The sequence below is a fragment of the Gracilinanus agilis genome, chromosome 4 (genome assembly GCF_016433145.1).
Source record: "Gracilinanus agilis isolate LMUSP501 chromosome 4, AgileGrace, whole genome shotgun sequence".
NCBI classification, from domain to species: Eukaryota; Metazoa; Chordata; class Mammalia; order Didelphimorphia; family Didelphidae; genus Gracilinanus; species Gracilinanus agilis.
In genome coordinates, this window is record NC_058133.1 from 295495383 (window position 1) to 295516654 (window position 21272).

A 21272-nucleotide genomic window follows, 5' to 3' on the forward strand; every position below is an offset into this window, starting at 1 on the left:
CTTCCTTCCTTCCTTCCTTCCTTCCTTCCTTCCTTCCTTCCTTCCTTCCTTCCTTCCTTCCTTCCTTCCTTCCTTCCTTCCTTCCTTCCTTCCCTCCCCTTCTTTCTTCCCTTCAATCTTTTCTTAACCTGATGAAGGCCACCATACTTTCTAATACATCTTGATCTTTGGTAGAACATCCGTAGCATCTTGTTCCTCTAGTGTGGAGCTGAAGTCAGAGGGAGGTCCTTCTATTTAACAGTGAAAATGTGTATATGCTGTTGCTATCACAAACAACACAAGGAAAACTGGAGGTAGCTGCATTCAATAAATGTGATGAGTTAAGATTTTGAAAAGTTCTAATTAAAACAGTTGCTGAAGTTACAACTTTAAGTGTTGGCTATTTAAAAATATATGTAGTTGTGCGATGACCTTGTCTTTTATTCTGTAGGTTTGTTATGTGTACTATTTCTGTTCTTGCTGATATTATAGAGAATACTAAAGTGGTCCTATTTTAAAAATAAAGTTCTGATTTATTTTAGAAGAGGCATATGCTATTTCATTTTATATTTCTTCCACATCTAAAACAAAACCAAAAAGTATTTATTTTCTGACTGTTAGTTACATAAAGATTTCTGATTAAATTGTACCATAGTTTGTAGTGCCCCACATATTAATGGTAGGTTCTTTTCTTCATTTTCATTTTCATTCAAACTTGCTTTATTAGTACTTGTTTTACTACATTTAAACAAATTTCATTTTAACATCAAATTTGGCAAAATTAATCAGAATTGGCTAAGAAAAATGATTCTGTTATCCTAGCCATTTTTTGATCTAAATACTTTTGATTTTATAACTTCTCATGCAGTCCAAATCTCAAAAAATGAATTAACTCCATTTCTTACAAAACGAATTTTTTACAAATTTTCTTAGAAATAATTACTTGTAATCTGATGCTCTCAAAAATAACTGAGGATTTTTGTTGCATACGCGTACTATTTTATTTATTCTTAAATTACCTTAAAATAAGAAGATGTATTTTTTTTAATGTGAAAAGTTGAGAAACTAAATTTATATGTAAATAAATGTCAGGCCATTTGATTTTCAATTGGAAATGGTCTCAGCTTTTCAGAAAAGTTTGTCTAGATTTTCAAGTTGATAGTATTAGATCATTGGAAATTTCACATTGACTTCAAAATTCACCTTAGAGTCAAGTTCTGACTACTCATTTCTTTCTGTGAAATTATATTATTTTCCCTCAGTGCATCATTTAAGAGCAATTTAAAGGATTTTGGAGAGTACTCTCTAGATCTTGATTTCTTTGCACAAAAAGTCCTAATGTCACAGTATTTATAAGATAGTTGATAATACAGAATGTAGGGAGGGCAAAAAGAGACTGAAAATCCACATTCAAAAAGTTTTTTAGATAATTTTATTAATAAAGTTGATTATATCAAGATACTTGAAAATGCTAGACTATAACCTCATTAAAACAGTTGTGAAGGGGCACCTAGGTGGCTTCAGTGGATTGAGATTCAGGCCAAGAGATGGGAGGTCCTGAGTTCAACTCTGGCCTCAGACACTTCCCAGCTGTGTGACCCTGGGCAAGTCACTTAGTCCCCATTACCTAGCCCTTCCGACTCTTCTGCCTTGGAACCAATACACATTATTGATTTTAAAAGGAAGGCAAGAGTGTTTAAAAAAAAAAAAAAAAAGAACATCTGCTGTTCTGTACTGTGTGCTCTTTCTGAGCATGAATACTGGACCCATTAGAACGTTGGGCTGACCCTAGTGTGGCATTTCTTTTATTCAAATATTGAACAAATTAATTTGGTTAAATCTTTTGCTAAGCACCAGAAGATATTAAACTTAATGAGACAATTTTGAACCATTTGAAATGACTTGATGAATAGACTCATGCTTCTTGTTTGTAAAGGAAATTCTCTTGGCGTGGTTGCTGCATTGTAATGCTGCAAACTGTAAGATTATATAATTATATTAAACAAAATACTGTTTGTAAATGAAGTAAATAGTGTTGGAATAAAGGATTAAGTTAATTTTAGATCTAGTACTCATTGTGGCAAGAGAGGAAGAGACAGGAATTAGAAGAAAAAAAGTCTATTTACATATTTGCATAGGACATGATGCCCATGGTAGATATTTTCAAAGCTTGTTATAATATTTATTAAATATGTTTTTATTTTTGATAGGAAAAGGGGGCATGAAATCCTTACAAAGCATCTAGCTCTTTATTTTGTCAGAATTGGCCCATGTCTTCTTGTAATCACAGCTTTTCAGTTAGCAAAATTCAGTGATTATAAAATCTATGAAATTCATAGGATTGACCATATAAAAAGTATGCATACAAAATACATACATATCAGAAATGGTTATAGCATAGCCAGCTGTATTTAGTGTTTTGGATATTGATAAAGCTTTTGAAAAGGATAATTCTGCAAAAATGAAATATTTGAACAATCATAGGATAACTTTGTAAAACTATAATTGAGAAGAAAGTGGAAGAAAATTGAACAAAATACTTGATTGCAAGGTGAGCACTCTGCCTGTTTCAGTATTTGGATGATCTCTGATTTCATATTTCTTTTTGTGTATTTTGTGACTAAATAACTGTGTACATATTTCATCCTTTGATAGAACAGAAGTTCCTCTTGGGCAGAAATGCCTTTTTTTTTGGTATCAGTGTATTTCCTGGCATGTAATAAATGCTTATTTGATTGTGTAATATGAGTGCTGATCAAACCCAATCCATGCTTTCTCATACTGTGAGATTCTTGCCTCCATTCTTCCAATAGTTTCTTCAGAGAGTAAACACATTTGAAACTTTCCTCTAGGTCTTTTATTATTTTTATAGATACTAGTGCAATACTTGTACTGCTTATCCATCATCATTCACTTTTACCTCATGATTGTCCCCCTCCCCCCTTTTTTTGCAGTTAAATTTTTTTCTTATATTTGGTCATTTATGACATTAGTGTTTTCTTTCCTGTCACTTCTTTTCTCATTGTTTGCTCTGTTCTTTGGGTCAACTGCAGCTTCAATGCTTTTGGAATTACGATTGTTCCATGATTCATAGCTATTTAGCATCACAGGGAGAATAAAGACATCTTTCTTTCCTTCCTCCCTTCCTCCCTTCCTCCCTTTCTCCTTTTCTCCCTCTCTCCCTCCCTCCCTCTCAGGACAGTTTTCAGATCCCGGTCTTGCCATTTACTACTTGTGAGCATATTAAAGTCACTTTGCTTCTCTAGCCTTTAATATACTCACATGTTAAATGAGCAGTCTGTACTAGACCATAGGAGGGAGCAAAGATTTAGAGCTAGAAGGCTCTCAGAGGCTGTCTAGTCCAACCCCTGCATTTTACAAAGTCACTCAGGTACTAAGTCCCAAAGGTAGGATTTGACAGCAGCTCCTCTGACTGCAGGGCCAGTGCCCTTTCCACTGTGCCATGTGTCTTTCACTGCCAAAAGCACGTGAGTGGCATAGCCAGGATTTGCACACAGGTTTTCTGACTATAAATCTGTTTTCGTCTCATAATAGCACACTACCTACTGTGAGCTGTCATTTGTGGTGCTGAAGGAGAAATGGCTGTGCCACTCTCTCAGCTACTGAATCTTGAAGACAGAACAAGCCCACTCCTGGTAGAGAGAGCTGAGCCCCAGCCAGGCCTTACAAAGCTTACCTGAGAATGGCGGAGGCTCTGCCTGGGGCTTCTGGTGCTCATCTTCTCTCTGCCGGTGTGGGAGGTTCAGGAAGCAGTAGGTAGACAAGTGGCACAGTGCAAACCCCTCTTGGTCTCTTATTTCTTTATTTGTAAAATGAAGAAATCCTGTCTTGCTCTCTGATTGTGTGGAACCTATACACATATTCCAAGGCTGAGTTCTTTGCCTTCCATGGCCTTATTGAATAGCAGAGAAAGAGAGAACTGAGGATTAGAGGGACAACATGGACCTAAAAGGGGAAGGAGTTTACTTAGAAAAATATGGATTTTTAAGAAGTAAGGAACTTACCTGTAGATCAGTAAACATTTTCTTTATATCGGTAGTTGGGAAAAATAGTGCTACAATATTTCCCAAGGTATTATTCCAAGATTTCTAAGATTATTACAGTACTTTATCAGAATTAGATTTTCTAAATGAAGTTGAGTAGTGAAGGCTGCAGAATTCTTTTTTTTTTTTTCTTTAAAGCATTGAAGATGTACTTTGGACAAAGAGGCAGACTGGATAAATAGATAAATGATCATTAAGAATTAAAATTTTCAGAGAACAATTCTCTTCATCTCTCCTCCTATACTTCCTATTCTCCCCCTCCTATACTTTCCATCCTCCCCACTCCTGGAAAAAGAAAGACTAACCCTTGTCACAAATATGCATAGTCAAGAAAAATTAATTTCTACATTAGTCATGTCCATCATATATGTCTCAATCTCTATTCTGAATCTTCTGTGTCAGGAGGTAAATTCATCAAGGGACCCTTGGAATTGTAGTTGGTCAGTGAAATGATTAGGTTTCTTAAGTCTTTCAAATTGAAAAAAATAATGTTGGTATTGTATAAATTGTTTTCTTGGTTCTACTCACTTGACTCGGTATCAGTTCAAACAGATCTTCCCAAGTTTCTCCAAAACTATCATCATTTCTTTCATTATAATGGTGTTCTATTACATTCATATAGCATAATTTTTTCATTTACTCCCCAGTTGATGAAAACACCTTAGATTTCAGTTCCTTGACACCACAAAAGCTACTGTAAATGTTTTTGTACATAAATCAATGGGAATTTAAAATTTCCAGTTTGAGAAAGTATTGAAAAGTAAAAGCATGAGGGGAAGAAATTGCTTTTTAAAACAATTTCATATTTCACTAGAGTTCCCCAATCACTACCTGATCTTTGAGGGAGAAGATATAATTTTTTACCAAATTTTAAGGTTTTGAGAAGCCCCCATTAAGTAAGTGTGAAGGCAATTGAAATTTGTTATCAGGAGAAGGTGTCTTAAGTGTCTTCTAAAGTGATTCTATCCTAAGTCTTTTCAGTCTTTTGAGAATATTGATTTTCTCATCTTACAGTGAGTAGATTAATTTCATATTCTGTGAAGTCTTTCATGAGAAGAAACTGAGGTAAAAAAGCTTTGTTCAGAGAGAGCATTTTAAGAAAATTTAAATGATGTTTGTAGATTTCCCATTTAGATACAAAAAAATAGGATGAAGAGTTTCCAAGGAGATAATTGACAGATGAATAAGCTACTATTTCTCAAAATCATAGCAGAAAGAAAGGATTTTTCTTTTCACAAAGGTTTTCCTTTTTCTCCATTTAAGAACAGCAGTCAAGTCTGTAGTTGAACAGGTGTTTGTTGCTTTGGATAAAAATATGCTATGTAGGCACTTGATCAAGTTATCCTCATTTCCAAAGAGCACTGAATCCACTTTTTAAAAATCCTTTATCCTCTTCAGAAGCTGTATGTAGTCTGGTTTTCTAAGCTGTGGTAAAAGAAAAATGGATGTTTTTGAATTGTTACTGTAGAATTATGTATAAATGCTGTGTCTGTTTGCTCTCACGAATCATTTTCTTGGGGCTAGGATGGATTTTCTCAGGAGTACAGCCCTACTAGAGATGAATTTATTCAGGGTTATTGGGAAATGGGTTGCTATGGATGAGGCAGAACTACATATGCCAATAGGCAACAAAATTGATGTTATTCTGAATATGTACATTTCATGCGAACTAATTATATCATCCTTTACAGATGTTTAATGAAGCAAATTGTTAAATTGCTTACATATGCTTGGTAACCATATGAACCAATTCCTTTGTTCTCATACTGTATCTACTAAGAAAACAAAATATTATAACCGAAAGGCACCAGATGAGTAAAGAATGCATTTACTTTTTAAAAATGTTGATGCTCCAAATAAGTGGGTATACCAAGTTTGATCTTTGCATTAGTTTTGGGGGAAAATTAAAAAAAAACACATTTATAGTATTTATATATAAATAGTATTATACATTGTATAAATTACACAAATATCATTATATAGTGCCATAAGGTTTGTACAGAACTTTATATATGTAATCTCATTTACTCCTAACCACATCCTTTTGAGGCATGTGCTATTCTTTCTACCACTTCACAGATGAGAAAATTCAAATTTAAGAGAGGTTAAGGGTAGGCAGCTGGGTGACATAGCGAGTGGATTGAGCACTAGGCTGGGAATTGGAAGGACCTGGGTTCTTGGGCTCAAATCTGGCCTCTGACACTTCCCAACTATGTGACCCTGGGCAAGTCTCTTAACCCCATTTGTATACTCCTTGCTCTTTCTCCCCCCTTGCCCTTTTGTTTTAGTGCTATTAAAACAGAAAGTAAAGGGGAGAGAGAAAGAGAGAGAGAGAGAGAGAGAGAGAGAGAGAGAGAGAGAGAGAGAGACAGAGAGATATTAAGTGACTTAAGGGTCATACACTCACAACTAGTGTTTGAGGCAGACTACCCTCTAGTATATTCAGTCAAACCATAATTTTTTACCCTTTATAGCTTGAGCCAAAAGTATGACAACCCTAGAAATCAATTGGGTATCCTTTACACAAGGGCTACTTCCATGCTACATTAATATAGTGGAAAATTCAAAAGGCTGGCTTCAGAGTCAGGAAAATCTGAATTCAAATCCTGCCTCTGACACTCACTAACTATGTGACATTGTGCAAGTCGTTTACCTTTTCAGGGTCTCAATCAGCTCTCAGAGACTATAAGTTACAAGGAATTGCAGATCTGAATTAGTACGATGAGTTTACCCTTCCAGGAGATCCTTATTCTGATGAAATAAACATTATGTCTAGAAAATAATTTTTAATGGATAGGTAAGAATGATCATATCTAGTACATCAATTTTCCAAATGTATTTTAAATGAATTAGGGCTTCAAACGAGTAGGTTTCCTTTAGCAAGTAATCATTTCACTTTCAACCACATTTACTACAATAGCAGAGAAAGGCTTCAAGTTGGAGTCAAGAAAACATGGCTCACCACGTGGTAGTTCAAAGGGAGAGATTTAAGAACAGTTCCCCCAAGTCCAAGGTCTCAGGTCCAGTAAGCAGATTCTTCATTAGTCTCCAACTCAAACTCTGAACTCTGAAGAATGAAGAAGTAGTTTCCATAGGAAGTTGTAACTCCCTTTTAAGGACACTTCTTTTGAGTCACTTCCTGTGCCTTCCTCTACTTTTTATGTGTACCAATTACAGCTAATGCTTTGTTTAGGACTGCCCAGGGGGCAGTCAGTGGGTTCCAGTTCTTCACCCACTTTTGCACACATAGGTTACAGACTTCCCCCACTCAGGTGTAAGAGGGGTGTTTACACTTCTGGTGATTAAATCTAAAAATAGGCAGGGTAGGATTAATCTCATCTTCACAAAGCCCACACCCAAGCAGGTGGGAAAATTTGCTATTGTGGATCTCTGCTTCCTTCTGGGAAAGGATTGATGCCCTTTTATAAACACAGATTTTGAGGTAACAATACATTTTACTAGATTTAATAACCATGAGAAATGTTATATCAAACTTGCCTTCCTTCTTGCTTCTCCTTAAAATACATAGCTTGGACCAACAAAATTTTTATCAGGAAAATTCCATAAACTCTTCTTCAAGAAGCTTCAGTGGCTCCCCATTCCCTTTAGAAGAAAATGCATATTCTTCCATTAGTCATTTAAAGCCTTTCACAGTCTGACTCCAACTTATCTTTCCAGGATGATTATATCTTGCTTCTCCTCAGGCATTCATCCTTTCTGCCAAAATGGCTATATAGCCTATACACAATATTTCATCTCCTTCTTCCTTCTCTTTGCACAAGCTGTCCTTCATGCCTAGAATGCTTTCCCTTTAGACCTTGTCCTCTTGGAATATCTCTGAGGATTAGTTCAAGTGCTGCTTCCTTCAAAAGGTCTTCCTTATATATAACCTCAGTTATTATTGCCTCTGCCTCCCAAATTTGCCATATGATTTTTATCCATCTTAGTATTCAGTTTGTGTATAATCTGAAATTGTGTATCCTTTTAGGATACATAAAGACTATCTCACTTTTGTATTTGTTTCACTAGTACCTAGCAGAGTGGCTTTTGAATAGTTTCTTGCACATAGCAGGCACTTAAAAAAATGCATGTGAGGATTGGCTGAAATAGGGGAATAAGAGAAGAGGAAGAATGAAGCCCTGAGAAACTACTACTGAATTTGAACTAGGAACCTCCATAATGTCCTAAGCTGCCTTCTCAATATCCTCCTTCTTAGTTTCCTACACTACTCCTGGAGAAGGGTGGAAAAAAGGGACAGTTGTGGGAACTTTTACTGAACTCTATGGGAAGTGATAGACATCCTGTCCTGGGTCTTGCATCGTGTTTTTCTGCTTACTGCTGCCTGCTGGAGGTGGGGGGTGCCTTTGCTGATATCTCTGAGGTCATTGCTTCCCTTGCTTTCAGAGCTGCTTTCATTTCTGCCATTCTTCCTAAAGTATCTTTCTATGCTCCCTCTTTGCATTGCTTTGCTGTCTCAATAATTTTCTCTCTTTTTCTGCTTCTTTCCTGGGCGTCTCTGTGGCCCTCCTTCATTGGAATGTCTCTCTGTTCTCTGAAATGCTCTCTCTGTTCCTCCTGCCAACCACTACCTCACTTCTGGAATCCACTGCCCACAGCTGGCAGCCAAGCCTCCCCAGCTGAAGGAGTCGCCTCGGGCTCTTTGCTGATGCTGCTGGATGAATGCTGGATGTTGGGAGGTGTTACTGACCTGCTCCTCTAAGTGCCTATAGCTGTTAAGTCCAGGGGCAGCTGCTGCCTTTCCTCAGCTTCCAGTGGTCATAGACCTTAGAATTAAGAGCTAGAAAAGACCTTATGAATCATGTGGCGAGTCCTTTGATTTTATAGGTAAGGAAGTTTAAGGTTCAACGAGGTTGTAGTAATTGGGCCAAGATCTGTCCTTCCGACGGCAAATCTAGCACTGCCATAACTCCACTTTAGTTTTTAGATGTTTTGAGAAGCTTCTCTGGAGCAGAAGTTCTTGTCCGTAACCTGAAGAATACATCCCCGCCCCCCAACCCCTTTTCCTCTATTCTATAAACTCATTCCCCCCACCCCCACCTTACCAGAATGCACTTGCCATGGAGTTAACTACATTTCTTCTGGCTCCGTGCTTTGGGTTAGAGAACCATAAATGTAGTCATCAAGAATTTATTAAGAGCTTACTATGTGTGTGTCAGACACTAAGCTAGACTAGGGATTCAAGCAAAAGTCAGACAATTCCTGACCTATAATAAGCTTACACTCTTTTAAGGGTGACTGGAATAAATGATATTTGTGGAATCGTTTCAAGGAAATTTTTTAGGGGGAGAGGTAGCAGCTAGGTGGTGGATACATTCAAGCTTAGAGAAGGAAGATTCATCTTTCTGAGTTCAAATCTGGTCTCAATTACTTCCTAGCTGTGTGACAATAGGCAAGTCATTAATCCCTATTTGCCTCAGTTTCCTCTTCTGTAAAATGAACTGGAGAAGGAAATGGCAAACCGCTCCAGTATTTTTGCCAAGAAAACCCAAATGGGGTTATGAAGTTATAGAGCTGAAACAGCTGAAAAACAACAATGAAAAAAGTAGAATCTATCCTAATGAGGCAATGAAGAAATCATATTTTCTCATATGAGAATGGCAGTCAGATGAAACATGGAGCCCCTACATCTGTGCCTGACTCCAGCTATGCTTCATTCATCCTTTCCATATTTGTTTTTTTAACTCTATTAGGGTATAAGCTTCTGGATCTACTATCATTACTTTTTAATTGTATTCCCAGTGCTTAACACAGTTCTTGGTGTATAATAATTTCTTTTTTTAATTATATTTTTATTTTTATTTTGAATATTTTCCCCTAGTGACATGTTTAATGCTCTTTCCCTCTCCCCAAACCCCCTCTAAGTCCCCTTAGCCAACACACAATTCCACTGGGTTTTACATGTATCATTGATTAAGACCTAATTCCATATTATTGATAGTTGGACTAGAATTATCCTTTAGTGTCTTCATCCCCAAAAATATCCCCATCAGCCCATGTGTTCAAGCAGTTGCTTTTCCTCTGTGTTTCTCCTCCCACAGTTCTTCCTCTGAATGTGGCTAGTTTTCTTTCTCATAAGTCCCTCAGCCTTGCTCTGGGTTCTTGCATTGCTGCTAGTAGAGAAGTCTGTTATGTTAGATTGTACCACAGTGTATCAGCCTCTGTGTATAATGTTCTCCTTATAGTAATTTATTAATGTTGATTCATTCATTTATTTATTCATTCATTCATTCATTCATTCATTCATTCATTCATTCATATGCTTCTTTCTCTGTACTTATCACAGCACAGAAAAAAATGACTGTTTTGCACTATAGGAAAAGTTTATTTTTATGCCCTCTTCCCATACTTAGTCAACAGTTCCAGTGTAACTGTCAGATTGTTTATGCCATTATTTAGGTGACCTATTGGCTGATTAAAATTATGAGGGACTCCAAAGCAGGACCTTGATTTTCCTTTTTAAAGTGCTTGGTACAGCTTTGTTTATAGACATAACTTGTTAAATGTTGATCGGCTACCTATGAATGCAGTTGATTTTTCTTTTTGTCAGTATAAGCAGGAATTACGTACGTACTGTTTTTCACACATGGCAGCAGGATTTTTTACTGATTCGTCCTTTTGAAGCTTTTCCATGATTTCTAGTTTCTCAGCAATTGTGAGCGCCATCATTGAATCATCAAATTTCAGAGCTGACGTACACAAATGACCAGAGTGCTAAATAAGAATATACCACAAGTTCATGCAAGGAATAAGCAGTGTGCTAACTGAAGAGATCAGGCCAGGAAGGGAGCTTATTGGAAAGCGTAGCATTTGAGTGGTGCTGAGGTCAGAATTCATTAGGGGTAAGGGGCCATTCCAGGTAGGAGGCTGGAGAATGGGCACCAATGCACAGTTTTGGGGAAGTGTGGGGTGGTTATGGGGGGGTCAAGCAGGGATGGACATTAGTGAGCAGCCATTTAGGTTGGAGCAAAGAGGAGGGATCTGAGATCAGGCAGGACAGATAGAGGAGTGCTCTAAACTTAAACGTGAAATTTAAGTTTGAGACCACCAATATGATCCAACCTCCTTATTTTAAAAATGAGGAAACTGAGGCACATAACAGTTAAATGTCTTGTGGCAGAGGCAGGGTTTTTCAGCTCAGTTCTTTCCATTATGCCAAATGGTATTTTCTTCCCAAGATACTGAGAAAACAAAAAGTTTTAAATTTTGCCTTAGTCTAGTTTGGCACTTTTAGAAGACAGGGCCAGGAGTTGGGGTGGGCAATGGAGGAGCAGAGTGCAATAGTGTATTTGGAACTTGTGCCCATGAACCGAAACTTAGGTAATATTCTGAAGCTTTGTTTGCAAATGATGAAACTATTTCCAAGGAATCTGCTAAATAATAGGTGTTAGTGGAAAAGAAGAACTGTGGGGAGAGAAATTAGGAGACTAGATTCTAGTTGTGTTGGCTGTGTCCCTAATGGGCTGTGACTTTAGGAAAAGGATTCAATTTCTCTCTACCTCAGTTTTCTTAGCTGTAAAGGGAGGAAATTGAATTAGATGACATCTAAGATTTTTTCCATCTTTTATACTTTTGACTTCCAAATTGCTCAAGAATAAGTAGAAGTTGGCTCTACTGGTCTAATTTATCTTTTCATGACAGCTCTTTTTAAAAACAGCTGGTAAGAAGGTAGTTTTAGAACCTGCTCCCAAACTAATGAAGCAGTATTCTTGAAACTGATTCTAAATTCCACTGTTCTTGAGAAGGACAACTTCATCCTTCATAGCTGAAATTCCCAGATTAATCTTTACGTAACTCTTCTATTGCCATCAGTCCTACCTGGTGATTTCTGTGTCCTTTCTTCCTGGGGAAATTAAACAGTGGTCACTATATCACCTGGCCTATTTAGCAATTGTAGATACTCTTTTAGAGTCATAAATCTAGATTAGGTGGACAAGACTTGTGGATTAAGACAAAACCAAATCATTTAGCAAAGTTTTTTTTTTCCACTGAAGAGCATTGCTTTCATTGACACATGACTGCACTGAAACACAGATTTTATCCATATTACCTACATGTGATGAGAAAATATCAGTAGGTTCTAGTTGCTAGGAAACGGCAGAGTACTGAAATAGCTTTTTTTATACTTGTAAATTCAGTTCTTTGACAGTTCCACTCTCATAGAGCAAAAATTTATTCAGTCACTACAAAGAAAGATGCATCACCTTTTCAGTTTTCAATTTAAAAATTTCTTGCAGGGGTCCTGGGAATACAAGAAATGTTACAGGATGATTAAGTGTTGAAAGTGTAATTTTTAACAGTGACTGGACATTTGTAAGAGATTGTATGGTTTTTGAATGTGTAGGTGAGAGTTTCAGACTTCTTAAAGTCAGCTCTTTCACAGTTGGTTTAATGAGAAAGAGAAAAGCAGAGCTGAATCAAAATTAAATACTATGAAACTTAGTCCCATTGCCACTGGCTTGGTCATGTCTTATGTGAAATCATCCAGTTCCTCTTTAGGAATGTAATAATTGTCAAGAAAAATGTAAGCATTAAAAAAAAAGTTTTATCACAATGAATTAGTTTTCTAGAAATAGGAGAATGGAATTAAGGAATGATTTATGGGTGGAGATGCACTTTATAAGTGGGATAACTGAGTGCTATTTCTTTTAAGACAATTTAACAAAAATTATACTAGAAAAAAGGGAAAACCTGTCCGAAACAAGTTGGTCTTTAGTTTAATGTCCCATGTGCTAGATGTCTGTGAAATGAATATGTTGACATTTGCATATCAGTCTACTTCAGAGGTTCCTTGAACTTCCTGGTACATTAGCAACAAATCATCAAGGCTGAGAAATAAGGAACCAGAATTCTCTTGACTTTCATATCTTTATGACAAAGTTCACTGGCCAATGTGGCACACAGTGATGTGATTTTGTAGACAAGTAACATGATGAGTACTACTATAAGAAAGTGAATTAAGGATACAATAAATTGACAAGCTTGAGAACGTTTTATTGTGATTTCACAGAGGGTGAAGGAAAAGTCATGGCTTGCAGTTCCCCAAGGTATTTTAAATTGTTGAAGATATAAATGACTTTCTCCAAACACTGCTGTCTCATAAATGGGGGAAATTATACTTTGTACTAACTCTCCTGGAAGGTGACTCTCTTGTGAGGAAAATCTCTGATATACGGTACTGTATTTATTCCACCAGCCAGGGGTGGGGCCCCTTTTTCATAACTCCTGGTAATGAGCCCCAGGTATGGCTTTTATTGTTCTGTCATAGCCTTGGTATTTTATTGGTGTTTTTGTGAGAGAATGTAGTTCATGCGTCCCTAAGATAAGTGTTTGGCTTGGTATGAAGTTATAATTCATGCATGTACCATTGTTAAAAGAGTGTAATTCATGAGTCACGTCTTCTCCATGAGTGATGTCTCTTAGTGGACTGGGCAACCATTTGAGGTTCTTGCCAAGCCTAATTCTTTGTATCCCAACACTGCTTTTTTGTGTGATTAATCTTATATTCTGGGTTCTATCATCTTTTAGGAAGAGAATCAGGATTGAATGCAAACATTTTGAATGGTTGTTTATTTTGCAACTAATTGTATTTACTTTATAAAAGAAGTATGAATGATAGGATTGTGTATTTTCTTGTACATCTCCTCGATCTTTGATACCATTTCTTATGTGTGTGTATTTCACAGTGGTGAAATGTTACAGCTTATTTACCCCTACTATGTTTCTCCATTGCCCTCTGGGATCCTTGTAATTTTGGAAATTATGATACACTATGATGTACGTCCAGATGGCATCATTAGAAGGATATAAAAAGATGCTGATCTGTGTCAGGAAGTCACTTGAGATCACTGAAAATGCTGTAATATTTCTAGTGCATTTGAGCCCTTTCTGTTACTCCTATTCAGTCCTGGGCCCAGCCTATTGTCCATTTAAATTATCTGTCAGGGACAGCAGGGTGGCTCAGTGGATTGAGAGCCAGGCCCAGAGATGAGAGGTCCTGGGTTCAAATCTGGTCTCAAACACTTCCTAGGTGTGTGACCCTGGTTGCCTAGCTCTTACCATTCTTCTGCCTTGGAATCAATACACAGAATTGATTCCAAGGTAGAAGGTAAGGGTTAAAAAAATTTATCTCTCCAAGATAAAAATATTAATTGGACTTTCTCAGTGGGCTATCCATTTAATTTCATCTCTAAGACAAAGTGCTTTGCAAACCCTAAAAGCATTACATAAATATAATTTTCAAATTATTATTAAAAATGAAGGACAGTAGTGGTTGCTAAATGAAAAGTTAGCTACTTAAAAAATAAGTTTAAGCCAAATTCTCACCCTCTCACCCTGTCCTCCCTTCCCCCTTTTTCATTGAGCTGATAAACAATCTGATATTTTACATGTGTAATAGTATAAAACATTTCTCCATATTAGTTGTTCTGTGAAAGAGAATTCGAACAAATGAGAAAAATGAAGAAATAGAGTGAAATATAGTATGTGTCATAGATGGCATTTTTCATTATGAGTCCTTGAGAATTATATTGGATCATTGTATTGCTGTGAGTAGCTAAGTCTTTCATAAATGCTCATCATATAATATTGCGGTTACTGTGTACAATGGTCTCCTGTTTCTGCTTACTTCACTTTGCATCAGTTCATGTAGGTCTTTCCAAGTTTTTCTTTTTCTTTTTTTTTTTATAGTACCGGTATTTGTCTAATATCAGATACAAACTTCCCCAAGGACAAGTTTCTTTTCAAAGAAGGCTTATTCCAGTTTCATGAGGCTAACATGAGGTGTATATTTGCCAGGGAAATTTTTTACTTTGTGAATACTCATGTAGCAAATACTACACATCTGCTAGCAGTCCATTTAGAAGCATTTACGATGGACAATGGATGGGCCAGATTTGTCATATTCCTGCTTGCTAATCCACAACTGCCGAAAAGTGGAAAGAGAAGCCAGAATAGAGCCACCAATCCAGGCAGAATGCTTCGTTCAGGGGGAGCAATGATCTTCATTTTCATTGTGCTAGGTGCCAGGGCTGTGATTTCTTTCTGCATTCTGTCAGCAATACCAGGGACATGGCAGTACCCCCAGACAATACTGTGTAGAGATCCTTTCAGATATCAACATCATACTTCATGGTAGAATTGAAAGTGGTCTCATGAATGCCACAGGATTCCATTCCTAGGAAGGATGGCTAGAAGAGGGCCTCTGGACACTTGAACGTCTCATAGCCAGTGGTGATCACCTGGCCATCAGGAAGCTCTTCAGGGAAGAGAATGAAGCAGCAGTGGCCATCTCCTGCTTGAAGTCCAGGGCAACATAGTACAGCTTCTCCTTGATGTCCTGAACAATTTCCCTTTCAGTTGTGGTAGTGAAGCTGCATCCTCTTTCTGTCAGTATCTTCATGAGGTAGTCTGTCAGGCATGACCAGCCAAATCTAGACAACGGATGGCATGGGGAAGGGCATAACCCTCATAGATGGGCACAGTGTGGGTGACCATCACCAGAGTTCATAACAATACCAGTGGTACAACCAGAGGCATACAGAGACAACGCAGCCTGAATAGCAACATACATGGCTGGAGTGTCAAAGGTCTCAAACATGATCTGTGCCATCTTCTTTCTGTTGGCCTTGGAGTTTAAGGGAACTTCTGTAAGCAGAACAGGTTGTTCCTTAGGGACACCTGTGTTAGTACAATTATAGAAGTTATGATGACACATTTTCTCCATGTCATCCCAGTTGGTAATAATGCCATGTTCAATTGGATATTTCACTTGCTATGGGCTTCATCACCAACATTACTGTCCTTCTGCCCCCTTCCCACCATGACACCCTGGTGTCTTGGGCATCCAGCAGTGGAGGGGAACATACCCTGAGGAGGATCATCCCCAGCAAAGCCAGCTTTGCACATGTCAGAGCCATTGTCAATGACAAGAGAAGCAATTTCTTCTTCCATCTTTATTCAATATGATATTTTATTATTCCATCTTTATTCAATATGAGAACCATCTTAGTCTGAGAAATTAGACCTGGGTGGGAGGGTGGGTAGGCAAAAATTGGGGAGATGTCTAAAGTAGACTACAAGTGCTGCTGGCTACCACTGAGTGAGCCTAGGTTTTTCTGGAATAATCCTCACCCCCTTTTTCTTTTAATAGAATTTATTTAAAAGTGTTTCAGTCCCTTCCTCACTTCCCTGCATAATAGAAGGCATTATCGAGGATATTCATCCTCTGGAAGTAACATTCATAATTTATTCTGCAAGTATTAAATCTGTAATTGTATATGTTCTCTTGATTCTATTCATTTTGCTGTTCATTATCCCATGTAGTTCTTTTCAAGTTTAAAAAAAAATTAGCTTGCTCATTGTTTCTTATGGCTCAGTAATTATTTCATCATAAGCATGTACCATAATTTGTTTAGCCATTCCCCAATTGATGGACCTGCCCTTGATTTCTAGTTCTCTGCCACCACATAAAGAACTGCTATAAATATTTTGGAAAATCTGTTTCTTTTTTCCCCAAATCTCCTTGGGAAACAGACCCTACAATGGTATTGCTGGATCTAAGGATATACACAGTTTTATAACTCTGAGTATAATTCCAAATTGCTTAAAAATGTTGAATCAGTTCACAGCTCCATTAACAGTGTATTAGTTTTTCCATTTTTCCATATCCTCTCCAACGTTTGTCATTTTACCCTTTTTTTTAGCCAATTTGAAGGGTGTGAAATGGTATCTTTAAATTGTTTTGGTTTGCATTTCTTTAATCAATAGTGATTTAGAGTATTTTTGCATATACCTAAATATGACTTTGATTTCTTCATCTAAAAAAAACTGACTTCATATCTTTTGCCCATTCATCAATTGGGGTATGGCTCTTATTCTTATTAATCTGACAAAGTTTTCTATCTATTTTAGATATGAGACCTCTATCTAAGAGACTATGAAAGTCCCCTCCCTCTTTTCAATTTTCTGTTTTTTTTCTAATCTTGGCAAAATTTTTTTTATTTTTACAAATTTTTAAATTAATTAAATTAAACATTAGCACTCAAAATTATCCATTTTACATTTCACACTGCTTCCATTTATCTCTTATTGACTCGGATTTTCCTATCCATAAATCTGTTCCCTTTTCTTCTAATTTACTGATATATCTCCTTTTATGTCTATATTATGTATCCATTTTGTTCTTATCTTAGTAAATGGTATAAGATATTGGTTTACATCTAGTTTCTGTGAAACTATTTTCCAATTTTCCCAACAATTTTTACTGAAGAATAATTTCCTGTCCTCAAAACCTGGATCTATGCTTTTGTCAAATGTAAGGTTACTATAATCTTTTACTACCCTTTGTTGTATATCTGTCCTGTTCCACTGATCTACTTTTCTTAGCCTGTACCAGATATAATACTGTTTAAAATGTGGGACTACTAGACCTCCTTCCTTTACATTTTTTTTATTGATTCTTTTGATATTCTTGATCTTTGTTCTTCCAAAAGAATTTTGCTATTATAGCTCAATAAAATACTTTTTTGGTAATTTAATTGGTATGACATTAAATAATGTAGACTCCAAATAAATGTTTCTTTCAAGAAAGAAAAAGGTTGAATTGTGTAACATTGTCATTTAAATTATATTGGCTCTGCCCATTCATGAACTGTTTCTTCACTTATTTAGATCTGACTTTATTTGCGTAAAATGCATTAGAATTATGCTCATATAGTTCTTGAGTTTGTTTTGGCAGTTATACTTCCAGGTATTTTATTCAATCTGTGCTTATTTTATTTTATTTTATTTTATTTTTTTAAACCCTTGCCTTCCGTCTTGGAGTCAATACTTGGCTCCAAGGCAGAAGAGTGGTAAGGGTAGGCAGTGGGGGTCAAGTGACTTGCCCAGGGTCACACAGCTGAGAAGTGGCTGAGGCCAGATTTGAACCTAGGACCTCCAGACACTAGGCCTGACTCTCATTCCACTGAGCTACCCAGCTGCCCCCTATCTGTGCTTATTTTAAATGGAGTAGCTCTATCTTTTTTTGTAGGGCTTTGTTAGTAATATATAAAAATGCTAATGACTTATGTGGGATTATTTTAAATCCTCCCACTTGCTGAAATTATTGATAGTTTCAACTTTTAAAATTAAATCTGTAGGATTTCCCACAAATATTATCATGTTATCGGCAAAGAAATATAGTTTTATTTCTTTTTTGCCCATTCTGATTCTTTCAGTTTCTTTTTCTTCTCTCATTGGTATTGTGGGCATTTCTAATATTATGTTAAATAATACTAGTGATAAATGGACCTCATCATTTCTTATAGCTAGTAGTATTCTAATGCAATCATATGCCATATGCCACAACTTATTCAACTCTACCCCAGTTGATGGGCATCTCCTCAATTTCCAATTCTATGCTACTACAAAAAGCTGAAGTCAGCCATTTTCTTGACAAAATAAAATCAGCTTATTTATATATATTTATATATGCTATATTTATTGCCTGTCAGTTTGTTTGAAATTAATGTAAATTATTCATTTTAGAATAGAGGAAAAGGCACATTTTTCCACTTTTTATTTTACCCTTTATCCAATTCTTAAAACTTACTATAATACTGCTTTTGGTATTTTAAATAACATTTCTTGGTTGCTGTAAAGCTCTTTCTTTTCCTCTTTTTTTCCTTCCTTACATGATTCACCCCCCCTCCCCCCCAATATCTTTTCTCACCTGCATCTGCACAGGTCTTTCTCTCTGTTGAATTTTACTGTCATCTTATTTGGCATCTTATAGTTTACTTTTCTTGGAAACTCTGTCAGCATCTCATATTTTCCCATGTTTTGTGAAGAACTTTTTAACATTTATCGCACACAGTAATTTTCTTCAGAGCTGCCAGGTAGCAACCTTCCAGCTATAAATATTTACATATTTGTGATGAGGTTAAATTCCTGTTAGAAGAATGATTTAAATTCATTGTGTTCTAATAGATTAGCTAAGATCTACATGGCTGCACACATCCTGGATAGGTGAATGGAAATTTTGTTCTTCTCCCCCCCCCCCTCAACCCCCCTTTCCCCTTTTCAGCCCAGTGTGCTGTCAGGGGGAGAGGAAAGCATTTACTGACAGGGAATAGCTTTTGTTTCCAGTTTAGTGGATTTATCAGTGTTATATATTAGTGTTTAGTTGATTAATCAGTGGGAATTAGCCTTTCTTCTCAACTCTTCATTGCCATCACCTGTTTACTAATACTATCCCCTTGTTTTTTTTATTTATTTTTTTTTCCCCTCCTAGTTCTTTTTTCTTTCCCAACCTAGATGATGAGTTTTTGAGGTCAGGAACTTTTATCTTACATCTTTTAAATGTTCTCCACAGTTTCTTATATAGTATCTTATTATTCTTGTTATTATTATTATTCTTGTTATTCTTGTTCTTGTTCTTATTATTTATCCATCCTTTCTTTGAGGCTTGGCTCAGTCACTTCACCCTGGTTGTCTCAGTTTCCTCATCTATAAAATGAGCTGGAGAAGGAAGTGGCAAACCACTCCAGTATCTTACCAAGAAAACCCCGAATGGGGTCAAGGTGAGTTGGACATGACTGAATAGCACAGACCCTTTGTTCTGTGTTGTCTTCCCCTAGTCTTTGCCTCCTGAGGGTCCTCCCCAACCCCTGAGGTCTCAGCTTACTTGACCTCTTCATCCTCAGATCTCCTCAGAGTACTGTCCGAGCCCCTCTTTGTTCTTCCCTGGTTCTAACTGATTAGACTTACTTTTATTATATTTAGAATGAGAACTGGACCCTTTTTTATGAGAGGAGGTGGTAGGTACTGGTAGCCTGAGTGCTGGAGCACAATCCTGTCTGACTTCTACAAGCTGGGTGGCCTTAGGCAAATCCTGTAACCTCCCAGTTTCCCTGTAATGACAATAGCCATGACAATAGTAGACATTTAAGTAATGACACACATTGGCCCAGCCCTTTATGTATATTATTTCTTTTGAGCCTTCCAAAAGCCTTGACTGTTATCTTTGCTTTGACCTCTGTGAAGTGGGGATAATAGTAGCACCTACATCAACATTTTATTACCTACAGAAAGAAAGCTAGGTAGGTCCTATAATGGTTAGGATGCCAGGCCTGGATTTAGAAGGACCTGGGTTCAAATGTGGCTCCAGATACTTCCAATCTATGTGACCCTAGGCAAGTCACTTAATCCCAATTGCCTTAATTCTCTTCTGCCGCTGAATCAATACTTATTATTAATTTTTTTTAATCTGTGGAATCATATCAGTTCCAAGGGTGAAGATCAGTAAGGGCTGAATAATTAGGGTAACGTGACATGCCCAGGGTCATACATCTGCAGACAGATTTGAGCCCAGGACCTCCCATCTTCAGACCTGGCTCTTTCCACCTCGCCACCTTGCCGCCCCTACTTATTATCAATTTTAAGACGGAAGGTTAAAAAAGAAAAGTTTATGGCCTGGAATACCCTTTCTTCTCCTCCTCCTGGTCTCCCTGGCATCCTTTAAAGCTTAATGCACATCCCATCATTTGTGGGAGGCCTGTCCCCTTGTCATCTGTGCTTTTCCTCAAAGATTATGTTCCAGTCACACTGTCTCTAGCTTGTGTGGACCCAGTTATTAGTGTATCGTATTCCTCATTAACACGTAAAGTTCTTGAGGGCCTTTAATGGTGTCCGTACCACATTGCCTGGACCTGTCACTGGTAAGCACTTAATACCTGCTTGTGGACTAGCTGACTGGCTGAACACTCCATTTGTACCTACAAAATTAAGTAAGTTCTTTTCTGAATTTGATAGTGGCACTTTTGAGAGCAGCCTATTGTCTTTGAGTCACAGTTGTGGCAGACTTTATTGTATTTAACAATACAATATACAGTATAATAGAAAAACTTGAAAGATGTTGGATTTAATTCTCTTAGGTTAAATCATACGATGTTCAACAGATATAGGAGTATAACTTGTTTTTTTATCTGCCATGAAATTTTAAACATTTTAAACTTGATTTTACTACTTAGATAAACTCTAGCATTAGTAGTTTCCTTATAACTATTTTTCAGATTATAGAACTAAAATGAAATGCCAACGTGTAGAAATAAAGCTTCTCCTCTCTCTCCCTTTCTTCCCCTCTCTCTTTTCTCCCCCTCCTCTTTCCCTCCCTCTTTTCTTCCCCCTCTCATCCTTGCCTCTCTTTCCTTCTTCCTCTCTTATCTCCTC

The 21272-nt window shown here is 37.0% G+C and overlaps 1 protein-coding gene and 1 pseudogene across 1 annotated transcript in view; one reads left to right on the forward strand and one right to left on the reverse strand.

Moving 5' to 3' along the window:
* The window catches only part of PRIM2 (DNA primase subunit 2), a 409712-nt gene that overhangs the window by 81065 nt on the left and 307375 nt on the right, over positions 1–21272 (forward strand). Inside the window, exon 7 of the mRNA XM_044675355.1 lies at positions 635–662. Within this exon, the coding sequence (XP_044531290.1) occupies positions 635–662 (28 nt within the window). The remainder of the gene's footprint in view (positions 1–634; positions 663–21272) is intronic.
* On the reverse strand, positions 14920–16013 carry LOC123247132 (annotated as a pseudogene).